The sequence below is a fragment of the Ostrea edulis genome, chromosome 6 (genome assembly GCF_947568905.1).
Source record: "Ostrea edulis chromosome 6, xbOstEdul1.1, whole genome shotgun sequence".
Lineage (NCBI taxonomy): Eukaryota > Metazoa > Mollusca > Bivalvia > Ostreida > Ostreidae > Ostrea > Ostrea edulis.
Window position 1 is genome coordinate 47,668,698 of NC_079169.1, and position 20,406 is coordinate 47,689,103.

Here is a 20,406-nt window from a genome sequence, read left to right on the forward strand (position 1 = left end):
GTCCTTCTTATTTAAGAGTGTATGGGTATTGAAGATGGGCATGTGGCATGGAATTTGATTTTCTTCAATTCTTATGAAAAATTACACATTGTTGAACTGAGGAAATATTACATAGAGGAAAGATGATTTTTCCATCTAACATGTGAGGACCTTATTTAACAGTTTATATGTGTATTGAATGTGTGCATGTGGCAAGGAATTGGATTTTGCTAAATTTTAAGAAAATTACAAGTTCAATTTGGTCAGTATTGAGGAAATATAAAGTGAGTGCATGGTTTGTCCGTTTAACTCCTTTCACAGTTTTAAAGCTAGGGCCTAAACATTTGAAAGATGTGTGTATTGCAAGGATTTTGATTCTCAACATATGGATGTCTTGTTGAAGAAGGTTTAAGGAGGTATGAGAACCCAAGAAATTCATGATAAAAGGAAAGTATTACATTCATATAATATTGAGCTGATGTAATAGATTTTGCATAAACTCATACAAAAGTACAATTTTTATTGTTACATTAAAAACTTCAAATTCTGCAAGATTAAAACTTATCAACAGATTTATAGATGAACCCATTTATCGAATCATGTGACAGCTTGATGATGGCTGATACCACCTTAACTAAAGTTCTACAACTCCTGGCATTTTTGCCGTGTTTGCTAATCAATGTCACTAAACAAAAATCTTACAATAAAAACACCCTGTACAACCTCCTTATGGATGTATTGTGCACTGTTTTATATGGGACTCTTGTTGAAAGAGTTATGGACCTTGAACTTTGGCAAATAATGCTATAAAGTAGGTCCTTTTGTGATGCTTGTGAGTTATGTTTCTAAAACATTTCTTTTTCTAAGTGAAAAATTCCATATTTGAACAATATTTGTGATGAACCAAAGCAATATGTCTATTTGTATGATCTCTTACAGTTAAAGAAGTGTCCTAAAGCAATTCCTCTGTGGTTACTGGTGTCACGCCTGGAGGAAAAGTCGGGTCAGCTGATAAAGGCCAGGTCTATTCTGGAGAAAGCAAGATTAAAAAATCCACAGTGTGCAGAATTATGGTAAATGTTTACATGGGGCTGGGGCAATCTGTTGGTGCATAGTAATATTTCATCTGAAGATAAACATATAGATACACATAATGGTTAACAATAATGCATTGTATAACTAACTAACACCCCCCCCCCCCCCCCCCCCCCCCCCCACACACACACACACAAACACACACCTAAAAGTTACCACACACACACACCTAAAAGTATGAAAATTTTGTCGGAATGGAAAAGTTTGATTTTAAGAATAAAAGTAAACATACATGTGTATGCCATGTTTTGTCAAAAACAACAGAGGAGAGAATCTGGCTGTGGGTCAAGCTAGTTTCTCCCATTGAATCTGTGTGGTGGGGTTTGTTTGGAATGCCTCTATTGGAAGAAAATAAAACGTGTAATAGTTAATGTGTACTTATTACATAGTGTCTATCAACAGAAAGATGATGTCACTTCTTACTACTGATAAAGTATGGTAACATGTACAAGTACCATGGCCTGTATCAGATCAGCGTTTTGCTGCTTCATCTGTGCCCTATTATACATGACCTGTATCAGATCAGCGTATTACTGCTTCATCTGTGCCCTATTATACATGACCTGTATCAGATCAGCATATTACTGCTTCATCTGTGCCCTATTATACATGACCTGTATCAGATCAGCATATTGCTGCTTTATCTGTGCCCTATTATACATGACCTGTATCAGATCAACTTATTGCTGCTTCATCTGTGCCCTATTATACATGTGAAGTATGGTTTGTGACCCTCAGTTAAGGTCATATAACAAATTCAAGATAAGTGCAAATAAAGTAGATTCACTTCGAAGACTAGGGCTTTATAATTCACAGATAATGCATATTTTTAACAAATTTTGTCCATACAATATTGTGAAAAGCTTAAAATTTTTAATTTTGTTCATGAAAAAATTATGCAATGAAATTTGGAAGGCTTTAATATCCTTGCCATTCCTTGTCTGTGTAAGTCCTGTAAGTTAGCTTGCTATATGTATGATAGACTACTGATTATATTATCCCACTATATTTGCCTCATTTGATTTGCAGGCTTGAAGCTGTTCGTGTAGAAAACAGAGGTGGATTGAAGAATATTGCACAGACTCTTATGGCAAGAGGTAAACCTTTAGATCAAACCTTTGAAACTATAGAAATACATAAGAAATATGTTGCTGAAAATTTTCAATAGCAATACAGTGAAAAGAAACTGCATACCAGCCCGACTTGAGGTTTTCAGACTTTGACTTGAATCACTACCTACAGACCTTGACTTGAATCGCTGCTTTCAGACCTCGACTTGAATCACTGCTTACAGACCTCGACTTGAATCACTGCTTCAGACCTCGACTTGAATCACTACTTACAGACCTCGACTTGAATCACTGCTTTCAGTACTCGACTTGAATCACTGCTTTCAGACCTCGACTTGAATCACTGCTTTCAGACCTCGACTTGAATCACTGCTTTCAGACCTCGACTTGAATCACTGCTTTTAAGACCTCGACTTGAATCACTGCTTACAGACCTCGACTTGAATCACTGCTTTAAGACCTCGACTTGAATCACTACTTTCAGCCTTCACCTGAAAATTTTGTGATGCTGCAAGATAAGCAGTGTATTTTACTCAGTTTTCCTTTCAACTCTATGTTATACAAACTCTATGTTATACATACTCTATGTTATACACACTCTATATTATACACACTCGTTGTCCATTTGTCTGACTGTCAATTCTATCAAGACTCATGCAACATGAGAAGATAAAATGCTTGCACATGAGTAAATGACATTAGGATGTGTTATCTTACCTCAGTATCATTTGGACATTGTCAAGTCACAGTGAGAAAAAAAATTATATCTGTCTTTTGTGGAGTAGGAGAGAGCTTTAAAAACATTCATGTTACACAAAGTTTTATTATGCAGGTTTGTCATAATCCTTGCCCAAGAATATTTTAATCATGTCAAGGTTACTTTGATAAGCATAGTATGTGAAATTAGTGGTAGACTGATTTACAAAAATTATAGAAAATTTGTCAAGTCTATAGTAAGCTGAATATTTTAAGACTGATTTGTCTATAGAGTGAATTAATGCAGTCTTCAAGACAGTTTCACATTTTTTGTAGTTCAATTATTATTTGCCTCCACTACTTGAATGAATATGAATTGGACTTTAGAAAAATAAATTGATAAATCTGTCTTAAGTTGTGACAGAAGTGAAATGCAGATAAAGAATTCAATAAGAATTAGGCCGTTTCTTACTTTGTTATTGATGTATAGTAAACCAGTCAGGTCTAAAAATAGAATTTGAAGTCGTGGTAGCCCAATTGTCTTTAGTGTAGAAAAGTAACCATGAGTTAGTACATTGTATATAAGTGGACTGTCTTCAGATCCACACCTGTGGTGTTTCAGTTAATAGGATAAAAATTGTAAAAACTAATTTTTGAGGTATTGGGGAGAGGGTTTTCATATATCTATTCAATGAAACAAAATACATGGCATGATACAACTTTGAACTTGTAATTATGGTGTTGACCCTCAACCTACTTTATATGTCAAGTGGTGCATTGTGATTGATTGTCTATTAAGCATTTAAAACATCTGGACATAGTCAACTTCTTCTATGAAAGTACATGGCCATTTTTCATGGAATTTGGTTTGGGACATCTCTGGGGGGTGAGGGAACTAAAATTAGGAACTTCATGGTCACTGCATCCCAGGGGTCTGAAGGATGAGGTTAAAACCTTAATAGAATTATGTGGTATTTAAAATCTTCTTTACTCGGAGATGACAAATTGTATGTATAGTTATATTGAGGAAGAATGCCTCTACCAAAATTGTGAATTTCATGATCCTAGGGTCAGGGGCCTGTTTTATTGTTTATATAGTAAAATTCATTATTTCTAATAAAAACTTCTTTTTAATGCCTGAACATTAACCAACCACATTAAGTATTTAGGTGTGATGAAACGAGAAACCTTTACCAAATTTGTGAAGTTCATGTGTTCTGGTGCTAGGGTAGGGGCTGTATAGTTCATATAGTGAAAATGTAGAATTTCTCTGAACATCTTAACTCAACGAAATCAAGTACCAACACAATAATAATAAGAAGGAGAGCCTTTACCAAAGTTGTGGAATTCATGACCCCTTGGACAAGGGTTCTGGTGCTAGGAGGAACTTAATGCCTCTCAATGTAAATGTGGTATTTCTTTAAAAATCCTTTACATCCCTGGACGTCAGACTGATTATAGAGTGTGCTTACATGTAGTAACAATAAAGACCATCCTGGAGGTATGTCTGACTCATTTAAACTACAAGCTGAGTATTAAAAAAATGACCAGAAGAGAGGGGGGAGGGGGTATTAGTCCAGTGAGGACAACTAGTTTTTATTTCACGTTTATTTATTTATTATGTATGTATCTGAGAAGTTTTACAAAGCATTCTCACTGTTTTGCAGCCTTACAGGAGTGTCAAAACTCTGGAATTTTATGGGCAGAATCCATTTCCATGGAGCCAAGGCCTCAAAGGAAAACCAAGTCAGTGGACGCCCTGCGCAAGTGTGAACATGATCCACATGTGCTTCTCGCAGCATCGAAGTAAGAATACCAGATATTACACACAAAAATCGTATTCAATATCTGATAATCAGCATCGAAGTAAGAATACCAGATATCTTACACAAAAATCGTATTCAATATCTGATAATCTGTTGAAACATATATTTCAAAATTAGAGATTTACACCAATTCACAAATTAGCATGTGTTTTGTTGAAATCTAGATTAGATGCAGGTGAAAAGTATACTTTGCTTTCTTCAGATACATATTCTGGTCAGAGAGAAAAGTATCGAAGGCACGGGAGTGGTTCAATCGTACAGTGAAGATAGAGCCTGACCTCGGGGATGCCTGGGCATATTTCTACAAATTTGAGCAGGCTCATGGAGATGAGGTATCAGTTTGGGATTGTCAGGAAATGAATGAAATTTCTCTAAAAAAAATTCTAGCCCAAATGAGCTTCTCTGATGAAAAGAATCTTTGCCTCTTGTCTATTTGTAAAGGTTTCACTCTTTCAATTTCTTATTCGAAAGCCACTGTAAATAGATAATCTTAACCAAACCTGGCTCAAAGAATCCATGGGTATAAGGAATAAGGAATTTATGTTTACTCAAATCCTTTCTTAAGGGAGATAATAAGGGATAGAGGGATAGGGCTTGATTCACTTTTGACCATGGACTTAACCCACTTTTCAAAAACTTTCAACCTTAGCAATATCTTTTGAACCATTGGGGATGGGGTTAATTAGAGTTATGCTTCCTGGCGAGCTATGTTGTCTTCACATTTGGTTTTATAAGTGTTGCTAAATATTAGAATTTAGCTTAGATATGCAGAACAGGACATTTTTTTTCTAGATTTCATAACTCTTGGCACTAGTGCTACTTTTACTTTTGTTGTGATGCTTGCCATCATAATGGTATCTTGTAGAGATTTGATATTCTATGTGGGAATATTCAGTTGCTCAAGTGAGTGATGTGGCCCTTGGACCTCTCGTCTTGAGTTTTAAATCTCTGACATTTCCAGATAACCTCACAAAAGCAGCAATATCAAATTTTACAGATATTCGAACTACTCTTTATCCAGTAAACCATCAGTATCAATCGTTTAATTCCGTTCAAGTGCAAGCAAATGGTGCATATTTTGTAACATACAGAATGTCATAATGATGTCACAGTAATCTGTAAACAAATCAAGAATGAAAGCTGTTTCAGGACTTACGTTTTGGTAGTGGTCAACAGTTAAAAAAGTAATAACAAGTCAATAGTTTCCACATATACTGATTGTTTAGCTATAAAGAATTATATAGAAAGACTTCTTTTCTGAATATGACAATGTACATAATTTAGATTTTGTTTCATAAATATTAAATAATTATTTAATGTTTAGAACCAACACTGTCTCAGCTTTGTGGTGGCACAGTTAACGTAAGTGATGGCAGAATAGTCTTCAATCCTTGCTATGAAGCTGACAGTGTCATATCAATTATGCATTCTGACAGTGCAGTAGTTATTGTCTCCCCTTCCCAGAAGGGGGAGATATTGTTTTAGTGTGAATTCTTCCATTTCTCATACAAAGTTTGTCCGGACCATAACTTTTTTTGACATAGGCCTTTGATATTTGTTATGTGGGTATACCATGATAAGACAGTGTGTTGCATACCATTTTTTTAATGACATATGACCTTGACCCCTTATGTAAAGGTCAAATAATTGAATTTTTTAAAAAGAATTTCTCTGGACTATAATTTTTTTTTATCTTTTGACATAAACCTTTGATATTTGATATGTGGGTATACCATGATAAGACATTGTGTCATATGCCATTTTTGGTGACCTTGACCTTTTTTTGTAAAAGTCAAATATTAGAATTTTGGAGGCTTCACCCTTTTATGTATACATGTAGGTCACCTAATTGAATTTTTGGGGCTTCTTTTTTTATTTTGTATATTTATAAGTTTAATTTACTATAAAATGTTCATAATACTGTTCTTTGGTTGAAGCACATATACATATAGGTCACTGTTATGGACCATAGCTCTTAATTTTCCACTTCAAAGATGATCCTTATAAAAGGTTAAAAAAAACTATGGAAAATGGAAGGGAAGACATCAGTTTTAGTGCGCTAAAAAAATTCTTCTTAGTTTTTAATGTTTTCAAAGAGGTACTAAATTTTTGTTGCAGGATTCACAGAATGATATAAAAAAGCGTTGTATAAATGCAGACCCAAAGCATGGTGAGTATTGGTGTCAAGTATCAAAAGACATTGAAAACTGGAGGCTGAGGACGGAACAGATTCTACCTCTAGTGGCCAACTTGCTACCACTACCCACGTGAAGAATTTCTTAGCAGAAAGACAGTTGTATATATTCTGTTTTTATATACATAAAAACTCCTTTGATGGTGATCCTTTTAAGAAGTTTTGAAAAGGTTCAGATCACAGTGCCACAAGAGAAGAGTCATCGTTTTATTATTCACTTTGAATTCTCTTAAAACAGTGATCTTTGGTGTGGAAGATGAAATACATGAAATGTTTCATAGATTTGTGAAGATTAAGTAGTGAATGTTTATAGATGAGTGAAGTACATTAAATGTTTCATGGATTTGTGAAGATTAAGTAATGGGTACATTAATTTGTGAATATTTAGTACATGAATTGTTTCATGGATTTGTGTAAAATGTTATCCACTGTAGTAACTGAGAACTAATGTAGGAGGAAGAAATCAAGATTGTCATTGTCTAACATTAAATTGATATACATATACATATATAAACTGTATGAGTTATGAATTTTATTTCATGTGTTTCACTTTTTAAATTGTTTTTGATAGAGAAAATTTTGTAAGATATATGTCTTGGATTTTTTTTTTTTTGGTCACCTGAGCCAGAAGCTCAAGTAGCTTTTCTGATCAAAATTTTTCCATTGTCTGTTGGCGGAGGCATTGTCGTCAGTGTTGTAAATTTTTCAATTTCATCTTTTTCTCCAGAACCAATGGACTAATTTCAACCAAACTTAGCAGGGAGTATTTTTGTGTAAAGGGAATTCAAGTTTGTTCAAATATCTCCCCTTCCAAGGGAAGATAATAAAGAAAAAGCCCCCAAAAATAGAGTGGGATTATTTATTAAAGATGTTCTTCTCAAGAGTCACTGGGTCAGACAAAATAAAAAGAGGTTTCAATATTAAAGAATATTTTTTGCGAAAAATAAAAATGAAAATAATTTTAACCATATTTTCATAATTTCCAACATTTGCAGTGTTGTGCTATGTATTTGTTTTTAATAGAACACTAAGATAACTTTGCAATATATGATAGAAGTATGGCACCCTGAACTGATTGAGTTTTGGAGAAAATATGGGAGGATTATATTGTTTGACCTGTTTCACTGCATGTTGCATTCAGTACCAAAGTCAAACTTTTATTATTGATAATTACTGCACAGAAACATTATACTATAATATTGTAGTAGGTACTCAATGCAACACATATCCAGATATATCTACATTTACTCTTTAATCCTGTAATAAAATGCAATTGAGAATTTTGAAGAAAATTTGCTTATAAATGCAAAGACCAAATCACTATAAATCCATTAGGCTGTCGAGGAGACATTACTGAATATAACCAATATATTCTACCATACATGTAGGTCAAAAATGGTTTTATCGAAACCTATTTGTATAGAAGCTTTTTTTCCCCCCATTGCGGTCACTGTAGCTGCAATAATGTAGCCCTATCCAATTTTTTTTATTTTGACGTTTTCGGGATAAAATAAAAAAAAAAAAAATCAGAGAGGGCTACATTATTGCAGCTACGGTCACTGCATCCCAGGGGTCAAAGTGTAAGTGAAAAATCTTTTCACAAACTGCTAGGCTGTGTTGGTAGGCAAGCATTCTCAGGTAATGCATATTCTGGTATACTGTAAATGAAGATATGCCTTTGTGTTGTTAATTGTGTGTATTTCTTATCTAAACCATAGGTGTTTGATTTAATTATGGATGTCAGTATCACTAATAAATTGCATGACTATGGGATTAGTATGAGTCACAGTGGGAGTTATTTACACGGAAGTCTTGTAATTGTGTATTTAGTGTTAATCCCCCCCTCTATGTAAATTTCCATGTTTATAGTATTCAAATCATGGCCCTGGAGAGTAGGGTGGAGCTACAGTAGGGGAAAATAATTTTACATGTATATGGAAAATGTTTTCTATTTCCTATTAAGAACAGCAGGGCCTTGGTTTGTCATATCAATATGCAATCATCCTCAGGTAGTTCAGATTCAAGTTGGTTCTGGGAGGTAGGTTAGGGCCACAAGAGGGATTACAATTTTATATGGGACTAAATATAAAGAAATTATCAAGAAGCAATGGACATTAGTCATAATAATGTGCTAGCATTGCAATGTAGTGCAGATTCATATTTGATCAGATCATAATTTATGTATATAGGAAAATTTTGAATTTTCAAGGGTTGCAGAACCATGCTTGATTACTTGCATATGCTTTAACTCTAGTGAGGAGCATAGGCCATCGACAACACCTTTTCACCTCCCACTGTCATGTGCCATCCTTTCCAGTTGGTGCCACTGATATTCTCCATCTCTGCCACAACAGTCCTTCACTAGGTGATCTTGGGCCTTCCTTTGGTTGTTTTTCCTGTAGGTACCACAGGAGTGTCTGCCAAGTGATGGGAAGTTCTCAGCTTTTGTAATGTGCGGCCAATCCATCACCATCTCCTTTTTCGTATTTCGTTTTCCATTACGATTTATTTTGTTCTTTCCCATAATGTTTCATTTCGAATTTTGTCAGGCCATCTGATATTTGAAATATGCCTTAGGCAGCTGTTAATGAAGACTTGTAAATTTTTTATGAGTCCTTTGGTTGTTCTCCAGGTTTCTGAGCAATATAGTTTAGATGTTTGTTCTCAGTCTGATGTTGTTTGCTTTCCATATATTGTTCATCTTATCAAATGCTGCTCTCTTTTCCTATCCTGATTTTATGTCGATGTCGATCCCTCCTATTCTGTTTCCTTTGCTGTCTAGATAAGGGAATGATGTTACTTCCTCAATGTCTTTATGTTTGATTTTTAGGTTATATTGTAAAATGGTGTTTGCCTGGAGCACTTTTGTGTTGTTCCTAAGCCCAGTTTCTGATGGCCACCTGTCTACCTCAATTATTTTCATTTGCATCTGCTGATCAATGGCTTTGTGATGTCATCTGCAAAATCCATGTCATCAAGCTGTAAAAATTAGATCCATTGGATTCTATTACTTCTATTTATGACGGCTTTTTTCATAATCCAATTCACTGCTAAGAGGAACAGCAAAGGTGAAAATAGACATTCTTATCTTACCCCTTTAGAAATGTCAAAGGGTTCTGTTAGTTAATTGTCCATGTATTATGCAAGTACTGCATTCCTCTGTAAGTATTTCTGATGATGTTTGTAAATTTGTCTGGAATTTCATAATGCTTCATGAGTTGCCACATCTCTGTCCACACTAAATCATTTTAATATGCAAACACTAATGACTTGTATGCATTTAAGTCAACAAATGAACATTTTAACTACCCTTCCAATTTTTTTCAAATTTGGCATGAAGCATCTTTTGGACATAAATTGTAAACTTCAGAACTGCACCTTGGGGACAAAAACTATTGAAAATTTAACCAATTTTCAAAAATCTTCTCTTTAACCTCACATCTGAAAGAAAAACTAATTCCATAGTCATGTAGATCAGTAAAGCATCTACTATAATTGTAAAATTCCCTGGGGTAGTAGTCTCAGCTTCTGACTCCAGGATGGGGCCAAACTTGTTTTCCGTCCAATTTTTCCTATGATACCGGGCCGTCATCAAGAAAAAATAATAAGATTCATTTCTGATCATTTAATTATCATTTAAAATTTTTTAAAACACATGAGTTTAAATAATTGAACATATGTTTTTTTTTTTCAAATTCATACGAACCAAGGTATCAATACACAACATGAAGTGGGAATAAGTTCTTTCATGGAGAAATCAAACGAATTTATCAGCCAGTCAAAATCGTCATAATTTCATCAACACGATGATATAACAATATACTTACGAAAACTATCTCTGTACATGTCATGGATAAATGTACACAAGGGAAAACCCCATTCTACATCCGTATTAATACAGAAACATGAATTCTCTGAAAGAAGACGTTAGGCCTACTACTGATCAGAATGAAAATGAGAAATAAAAACTTTACAAGAAAAACTTCAAGAAACCTCATAAAAAATGTACATGCACTAATATATTAGTGTTAATACTAATACATAATGTAATTTACAAATACATGAATTATAGTACATGTATTAATGGATAAAGTCCTGTTAAAAATTGACATTTCAGGAAGCTGAATGCATGCTATTTGAGCACAACTCGTTACTACGTCACTCTTTCTACTTCTGCCTCTAAATATAAATTATTTTTCTATAGGTTATGTCGACATGCCCAATAATTATGTTAACATGCAACATAAATGTCATTCAACATATATGTTGACATGAAGAAGAATGTGATGGGATATGAATGAGAAAAACAATTCACACTAATGGGTATATATTGCTTTCTCCCCCCCCCCTTTTTTTTTTTTTTTTACCAAGTCTCCCTTCGAAGTTTGATTTTCTTCTAAGGGGGCAATAATAATAAGTGCAAGAGTATGATGCGGGCAATATCAAGGTCCAGTGTAAATGTCTTGTTAATATCATCCATCTTGTTTGTCATCCATATTGTACTAGTAATTGTCCTCCTAAGTATGAAGTATTGATGTTTAAGGACAAGTAAAAGTATTTTATCGAGACAGAAATTGTGGGAAGGGGACCACACTACAGCTGTCTCGATTTACATGTAGATGGCTGCACGAAGAAAAAGAGTATTTTGCACCGAGTTCTAAATATAACTCTTGCTTACATGTTTCATTTTTCCAAAGTATTTTTGTGAAATCGACATGTTATATTTGTGCCAGTGCACTGATATCTTTCGAACATATATAGTAAAAGGCAACCTTAAGACAGCAGTTATCGTATGCCCCCACTGAGCTATTTTTCACTTGCATTACACAACAGTGACCAACTGGACAAATTCGCATATTGTCATCGAAATTATTCAACCCAAATGCCATAGAAAGATTATTGAAGAAGACGGCGCCATTTGTCCACTTCCAGGTGTACTTCTTTGGACCTTGAGTGTTGTTCAGTCCTATCTGGAAATTCTTTCTAGTTGTCGCCGAAAATTTATCTTTGAAAGGAAAAACCGTTACATATAAATGTACAACGTGATTATAAAGATACACGTGTGAACGATTGATATTCTAGAATTTCTTGCGTATACAACACTCTAAAAACAAATATATTCAATATATATCTCAAGATAAAAACAAGAGACCCAAGGGTCACATCGCTCACTTGAGTCACCTTGAGCCGGCTATTGTTCAGCTATTGTGCTTTTAAAAAAATTGCATTCTTTATTCCTATGAAATTCTTGACCCCATATTGTGACCCCAACCTTGCCCCAAATGGGTCATATAACCGAATTTAAATTCACACAAATGGAAATGCCTCACCACCAATATAACTTTGCTTATTTGGAGAAGGTCTAGGCCAAAAGGTCATAGATCATGGCATGAAATGAAGGCCTTGCCATTAGAAATGTATATACACAAAATGTAAAAGTTCTATGCAGTGTAGCAGATATTTAATAGGGTGGGCTTTCGTAAAAGTAGGTTAAACTCCAAAGGTCACTAAGTCAAACTACACAGTTTCAAATGAAAGGTCTTTCCTTAATCTACATCGTAATATGAAAGCACTGTATTATTAAATAGGTCAAGATATATTCAATAGGTTAGGTTTTCTTAAAAGTAGGTAAAAAACTGGTACCAAAAGAAAGGTCCATCACTCACCATTTAAAAGTATGAGCAAGGTCCAAGTTACAGACAGACAAGCCAAAATAATACCCTTCCCAGACTTTAGATATCAAACTTTGATTTCCTATTATGACCTCACCCCTACCTCTGGAGCCCCTAAATTGAACACACTTAAATTTGCACTACCTGGGAATGCTTGCATATTGATATGATTAATATCTTAATAAGACTTTTAAAGATGTTTTCCTATATACATGTATTCCCATATAAAACATTGATTCCTTATTGTGGCCCCATCCTACCCCAAGGGGTTATGATTTGGGGAAAAAAATTCAATTTGCACTACCTGGGAATGCTTTCATATCAATATTATTATTCATGACCCTGTTGTTATTGAGAAAACTATTATTTAAAGAGTTTCGTTATATAACCCATGTAAAACTTTGATCCCCTATTGTGGCCCCACCCTATCCTCGAGGGCAATAATTTGAACAAACTTGAACCTACACTATGCCAGGAAGCTTTCCTTTAAATTTCAACTTTTCTGGCCCAGTAGTTCTGAGAAGAGTTTTAAAGGCCCCTAGCTCCTTATTGCGTTTTTCCCTTTAGAGGGAGGATGAAATTTCATTTGAACAATCTAGGATCCCCTCTATCCAAGGATTATTTGTACCAAGTTTGATTGAAATTGACCCCGTGGTTCTGGAGAAGAGAAGTTAACGACAACATATATTCCAGTCAAAATTTGATCAGAAAAGTTCAGTTGTAATAAACTTACTTCAGTAGACACCAAACCATACACATGTACAATTTTTTACTTACAAGAATTGCGTATATACTTCGTCACGAACTCTATTTTCTGATTCGTGTCTAATGAAATCAATGATCCGCCACGTTGTTTACATGATGTCATTGCGTAAAAGGATGTGATGTTTCCGGTCCAAGAAGACCATACATAAATCCCGCCTGCCCGGTTAAGTATGAAACCAGAATTAACATCCATTGCTGAAAAAAAGGAAACATTTATTCGGTCTAAAAGACCATTCTTATCAAAGAGGGTAAAGAAAACGATTCTTTTACCTTCAGCTGCTCGGATTATTGCATGTAGTTGATGAAAATTGTATAACAGTTTTTATTGACAGTTTGTAACTTACACGTGATTTTAATTTCGTAGATTTCGATGCCACTCTCTGGTTTACTTGGAGTGTATTTCAAAATGGCATAGTTGTACAAGAAACACTTCCCTTCTAACGATTTGAAAAAAATAGTTTGACAGAACTCGTCTGAGGCGCACATATTTCCACAGGTGATAAGACTCATTCTTCCGTCTTTTAAAATCACATCCCAGATTGGCAGAAGGTCTTGGTATTGAGTGTGCTTTTTAAAGTATATGCTTCGTGCGGCGGATTGTATTATTCCTTTATGAAAATGAAAGAGAAAATGATTTAATAAAAATGTGTAAAATGCTTCTCACATAATCCTAAACATATCATTTAAACAAATTTTAAAGTGATAATTGAACTGTGTGTTGAAACTGTATTATAAAAGTTTTATGAAGGAATAAATCTTATTTTCGTATGCATTGCAAAATTAGTTGATTTACTGTCTTATATCATTTAGTCTAATATATTTTTTGTATTAAGGTATTCAATGAAAGCTGAAGATAACGAACAATGATCAATCTCACAACTCCTAAAATCAATACAAAATAGAGAGTTGGGCAAACACGGACCTCTGGACACACCAGAGGTGGGATCAGGTGCCTAGGAGGAGTAAGCATCCCCTGTCGACCGATCATACCCTCCGTGAGCCCTATATCCTGATCAGGTAAACGGAGCTATCCGCAGTCAAAATCAGTGTGCCAAGAACGGTCTAACAATTGGTATGAAACACGTCAGACAGCATTTGACCCAATGGTAGGTTGCATCGGCAAACTAGATCGTTATAGCGACCATATAATTTGCGAAATGCTGACTTTAATCGAGACTATTGAAACCCATGTACCATCAACTTGTTTGTTAGTAGCTTGACTCGATTTAAAAACAGTTCAGAACCCCCCCCCCCCTCTCTCTCTCTCTCTTTTGTACGTGAAAATAATAAAATGCACATGTAAAAATAACGGAAAATGTATGTTGTCAAAAAAGTGGCCAATGGCCCCTTCTTGATTCTATGTGACTACAGCTGGTAATTCAATATCATGAAAGATGAAGATAACGAACAGGGATCAATCTCATATCTCCTATAAGGAATACAAAATAAAGAGCTGGGCAAACACGGACCCCTGGACATAACAGAGGTAGGACCAGGTGCATAGGACGAAAAACATCCCCTGTCAACCGGTCACACCCGCTATGAGCCCTATGTCTTGACCAGGTAAACGGAGTAATCCGTAGTCAAAATCAGTGTGCCAAGAACGGCATAACAATCGGTATGAAACACGTCAGGCAGCATTTGACCCAATGATAGGTTGCATTGTATGGCAAACTAGTCAGATCATTACAACGACCGTACTCGTAGAATTTGCGAATTGTTTACTTTAAACGAGACATACAATTAATGACATGACATTTTTAGATCAATATCGTGCTTTAGCTACCGGAGAAGTACAATATTGTATCTTGAGACTACCAAAAGCATCGTATTGACCTAAGAATGCTACTAATTGTTTTATCATATAATTGAATGATTCCAAATATCAAAACTGGCTATACTACAGCCTGCAAAAAGATATCAAAACTGGCTATACTACAGTCTGCATGCAAAAAGATATCAAAACTGGCTATACTACAGCCTGCAAAAAGATATCAAAACTGGCTATACTACAGCCTGCAAAAAGATATCAAAACTGGCTATACTACAGCCTGCAGAAAGATATCAAAACTGGCTATACTACAGCCTGCAAAAAGATATCAAAACTGGCTATACTTCAGTCTGCAAAAAGATTCCTTGTCGGCCATCTTTGTATACAGCTAGACCGAAGTCCCTATAGTCGGAACTTTATAAACATTTTATTATTTATTATTAACTGATCAGAGACGCGAGTTTTTTATGATATGCCTAATAAAACCATGGAACGGCTACTAATGTAGAACTTACAAACCAACACCTGATCAATAAAACCACGGAACGGCTACTAATATAGAACTTACAAACCGATACCTGATCAATAAAACCATGGAACGGCTACTAATATAGAACTTACAAACCGATACCTGATCAATAAAACCACGGAACGGCTACTAATATAGAACTTACAAACCGATACCTGATCAATAAAACCACGGAACGGCTACTAATATAGAACTTACAAACCGATACCTGATCAATAAAACCACGGAACGGCTACTAATGTAGAACTTACAAACTGATACCTGATCAATCGTCTTTTGATCGGGCCAGATGTTACTATGATATAAATTCAAAAAGGTATAGCCACTTTTTCATTTCACACAGCATAGTGCAAGTTATATAATTGGTTGAAAGTGAACTGAGTATTAGGTTTCATTGAGGGACCAAAAAAGAAATTGAAAAAAAAGAGGATGCGAAATCGTCTCAATTTTGATTTTCTCCGTTTAGTTTTGTCCCGATGTTGGGAATATCAAATGTTATAATCACTGAAAAGTTTTTATTTTTAAGATTATTAGATCTCAGCCACAGTGAGACAGTGGATAAGAATTTTCATTACAGCATGGTTAGAGGGTTGATCCACTTTTAGGAATTGATATCGCCATTGGTCCCTCGTTTCCACGGACGCCAAGACATTCCGACCGCCGCACTTCGTCTCTGGTCTTCGCCATACATAAACGCGTTTGTTTTGGTCAATTACCACCCGAGTTTCATCACTAAATATCTCCTTTTTCCAATGATTGATTATTCACTTCCCAGACTAATTTCCCTCTGTACAATATATTTACACGGCGAATGCGATTTATAGATCTATCTGTCCGTGTCTTCCTTGTTTTCCTGCGTGTGTAGTTAAAAATCTCAAACGTCTTCTTACTGTACGTGAAGAGATAGCAATTTTCTTGTAACATCATGGTTAATGTCCGCCAGAGTTTGTCTTCTGTTCACTTTTTAAAACACACCAAATATCTTACGATCACCGCGGACATCGGTTTTTCTCGGGCGGCCGAGGTTGTTGTATTCCGTCGTTTCAAAATACCTGACTCGTGTGACTGATTAAACAACATATCCACTATCATGTGACTGATTAAACAACATATCCACTATCATGTGACTGATTAAACAACATATCCACTATCATGTGACTGATTAAACAACATATCCACTATCATGTGACTGATTAAACAACATATCCACAATCATGTGACTGATTAAACAACATATCCACTATCATGTGACTGATTAAACAACATATTCACAATCATGTGACGGATTAAACAACATATCCAAAATCATGTGACTGATTAGACAACATATCCACAATCATGTGACTGATTAAACAACATATCCACAATCATGTGCCTGATTAAACAACATATCCACTATCTGCTGTTGTATATGTTCACTTATAGAACAAAGATATAATGGAACTTTTCAAAGGGGTATGTACATTTGTTAAACCTTTCGAAGCCATCTTGTCGGTTTTCAGATATATCGTATTTATAAACTGACGTCATTAGATTCATAAACACCAACTCCTAGTTCAACAGTTTCTTTAGATATACTTATTTCAGATACGAGAGAACTGAAAATTGACTTTGTTATCATTGCTGTTTCCGCCACTATTCTTACGACAGACTTGTGGCTAGTTACTGCAGTACATGTGTATATTCAAGTTTTGAATTTTGAGTCATTCAAATTCTTTTTAAGGGGGAGGAGTTGTGTAATACATTGTACTTGATTGACACCTGTGGGAGGTGTCGTGTAATACGTTGTACTTGATTGACACCTGTAGGAGTCGTGTAATACGTTATACTTGATTGACACCTGCGGGAGGAGTCGTGTAATACGTTGTACTTGATTGACACCTGTGGGAGGAGTCGTGTAATACGTTGTACTTGATTGACACCTGTGGGAGGTGTCTTTTAATACATTATACTTGATTGACACCTGTGGGAGGAGTCGTGTAATACATTGTACTTGATTGACACATGTGGGAGGAGCTGTTTAATACGTTGTACTTGATTGACACCTGTGGGGGGAGTCGTGTAATACATTATACTTGATTGACACCTGTGGGAGGAGTCGTGTAATACATTGTACTTGATTGACACCTGTGGCCAAAACAAGTTTATAGACGTTCTATTTCAGAACGATATTTATCAGAGTTGAATAGAAAGATGACGTAATACTTGTTTTGCCAAAACAACGTACGTACTAGGGGTCCGTGTTTGCCCAACTATCTATTTTGTATTGCTTATAGGAGTTATGAGATTGATCACTGTTCGTTATCTTCACCTTTCATCTAGTAATCACATTTATTTAAAGTGAGAAAAAACTAGCTATTAACAGCCAGCTACTACAAGGAATAAAGGCTGTAATTACTGATAGCCAGCTATAAGAAAAGTGTTACTGGGTTTTAATATGATTTATATCATATTATTTATATCCCCAATTTTGCCCTCGAAAAAAATGTTTTTAAAAAATCTGGAAATTTGCAGCTTGTTTTTGTTGTATATTACATTTGAAAGAAATAAGAAACAAGAATACCATTGTGTGAATTTGGCATGTATTAAATCTAAAACAAATGACTAGAAACTAAAACTGCATATAATCTTACATAACAATTAATTAGCTGCCACAAATTGACTAATAACTACATGGTGACTAGTTTAAAACAAGCTGACTAGTCACATGACACAAAACAACCAATAAAACATGGACAGATATTAATCAAAAACCCACTAGATATAGCAAAAAGGTGGTGCACAAGTAACTGGGTTTTAAATCAAGATTTATAAATAGCTGATATCACTAGGCACGATATGTGAGAAGTGGTGGCATATTTGAGATATTAGAATTACTCCTCTTCATATATGTAAATATAACCTTGAATTAATATTTCGTTAATGTGAACACACACAAAAAACCTATAATTAAAATCGGTCCTCTTGATGTATATTTTACCCCAAATGGAATATTTCTTTACCTACCTACTTAAAGGTTTTACACTCAGGTTGACACCCCCCCCCCCCCCCCCCCCCCCCCGTATTCCGCCGCACTGTAAATGTTAAATAACTGACAAAAGTTCTGAATTTCAAAGCATTTCGTGATATGAAAATGACTCCTCGCCATATATATCTTCAAACCCAATATAAACTTGTTCTTGTAGCTGGTCAACAGTAGTTACAGCCTTTATTCCTTGGAGTAGATGGTTATTCTCAACTTAAAACGCTGGTCTCTAGTACATATATGTAACTGGCTACTAGTAGCTAACTTTTCCAGTTTCAAGTAGCTGGCTACTAGTAGCCAACTTTTAGATCTTTTATAAGCAGCCATTTACCAGTAGCTGGTTACTTTAGCCAATCTAACTAATACTTACCAAATGCTTTCAGTATGAATGATAAATATTTCCAGAGATTCATAGTTAAACTCCAAATCTTGTCGGGGATATTACCGTGTCAGTTTGTGTAATTCTATAATTCATATTTTACATGAGGCATTGATCGCTCCATGGCTCGGCTTGCAGTTGGTGAAGTTAACATCAAACACATGAGTTATTCAATTATTAAATCCTAACGACAAAAATCTACGAATTTATTTTATTGACATTTCTCAGAAGAATTTTTTCCCCATTTGAAAATAAGAAAATTGACTAAAATGTTAATACATCTAACCATTGGGATCATTCTATATGCATTTAAGAATGATTCTAAAAATCGAGAGAGAAATCTCTTTCAATTACAGAGATATCTCTCTTGAACTCGGAAAGAGATATCTTTCCTATTTTAAGAGATATCTTTAATTCAAAATCGTCTAAAGATATCTCTTAAAGTGAAAGAGATATCTTTTTAACTTAAAGAGAGATCTCTTTATCTTAAAGAAATTTATCTCTAAGTGAAAGAGATATATCTCAAACTACGAGAGATATCTCTCTAATTCAAAGAGATATATCTTACTTTAAATAGATATCTCTTAAAGTTCAGAAGTATCTCTCAATTTTGAGAGACATCTCTTAACTTTAAGAAATATCTTTTTACAGTAAGATGTATCTCTTTGAATTAGAGAGATATCTCCCAAATTTAAAAAGATATATCTTTTTTTAATAGTTAGTAAAACGGCTTGCCTTAAAAGTCGCATTTCATTCATCTGAGATTTATATAAACCACGGTAATTGTGACAGGAGTTTGACAGGTCTATGTAAACTTGAATGTAACTGACGTCATCATGCGGCAATCTAACTTTAAGGTATCCGATCCATAAAACCCCCATTTCCCCCCAATAATTAATTGTTATGTAATACAAAACTTGGTATCAAATGAAAGATAATTAACATGCACAGTGATTCACCAAAAGAATTTTCAAAATTGACAAGACATATAAGAAATATCTGTTATAGAGATTAACATTAATTCCTATGAGAAAAACACATATCTGACATATGAAGTCAATTAGAATATTTGCAAAGAAAGCTCATGGTGAAAAGATTCCTATTACCATGGTCTTTCAAATATGCGAAGAAAAGTAAGGTCACCATACAAATTTGAAAATATCTAATTTTTTCCCTACATTTCTACAATGGGAGATAACTCTGACAAAAAAATCTAATTCACTATAAATGGATGTGGCATCATCTACTCTGCCATCTTTATCTCACTAAAAATCAGGTATTTTGTTTTCACAAAAGATTTAGTGCTACAGATATTGACGTTTTGTGAAATGAATGCTTTTATGGATCGGATACCTTAGTGCAAGCAATTTTAATTAATCCCACTCTTTCTGTACATAAAAATACA

At 34.8% G+C, this 20,406-nt stretch overlaps 2 protein-coding genes across 2 annotated transcripts in view; one reads left to right on the forward strand and one right to left on the reverse strand.

Moving 5' to 3' along the window:
- Nucleotides 1–7,451, forward strand: part of LOC125683762 (pre-mRNA-processing factor 6-like) — a 27,452-nt gene extending 20,001 nt beyond the window's left edge. Inside the window, exons 21-25 of the mRNA XM_048925213.2 lie at nt 919–1,052; nt 2,104–2,171; nt 4,508–4,646; nt 4,869–4,998; nt 6,785–7,451. Coding sequence (XP_048781170.1) covers nt 919–1,052; nt 2,104–2,171; nt 4,508–4,646; nt 4,869–4,998; nt 6,785–6,937 — 624 coding nt within the window. The 3' untranslated portion in view covers nt 6,938–7,451. The remainder of the gene's footprint in view (nt 1–918; nt 1,053–2,103; nt 2,172–4,507; nt 4,647–4,868; nt 4,999–6,784) is intronic.
- Nucleotides 7,452–10,293: 2,842 nt separating this feature from the next.
- Nucleotides 10,294–19,081, reverse strand: LOC125683770 (uncharacterized). Its single transcript, XM_048925227.2, has 4 exons — nt 18,993–19,081; nt 13,642–13,905; nt 13,310–13,492; nt 10,294–11,865 (listed from the first exon to the last, which is right to left on the reverse strand). Exons 1-4 carry the CDS (start codon nt 19,033–19,035, stop codon nt 11,579–11,581), a joined length of 777 nt encoding a protein of 258 aa, XP_048781184.1. The 5' UTR covers nt 19,036–19,081; the 3' UTR covers nt 10,294–11,578.
- Between the last annotated feature and the right edge of the window lie 1,325 nt (nt 19,082–20,406).

Bases quoted from the DNA above. Each gene is read 5' to 3' on its own strand.
- LOC125683770 (XM_048925227.2), bottom strand. From the start codon at position 19,035: ATGAATCTCTGGAAATATTTATCATTCATACTGAAAGCATTTG. The intron at 13,906-18,992 runs GTAAGTATTAGT...ATTTTCATAAAG, and splicing joins ATTCATACTGAAAGCATTTG to GAATAATACAATCCGCCGCA. The intron at 13,493-13,641 runs GTAAGTTACAAA...CCTTTTTTTCAG, and splicing joins CTACGAAATTAAAATCACGT to CAATGGATGTTAATTCTGGT.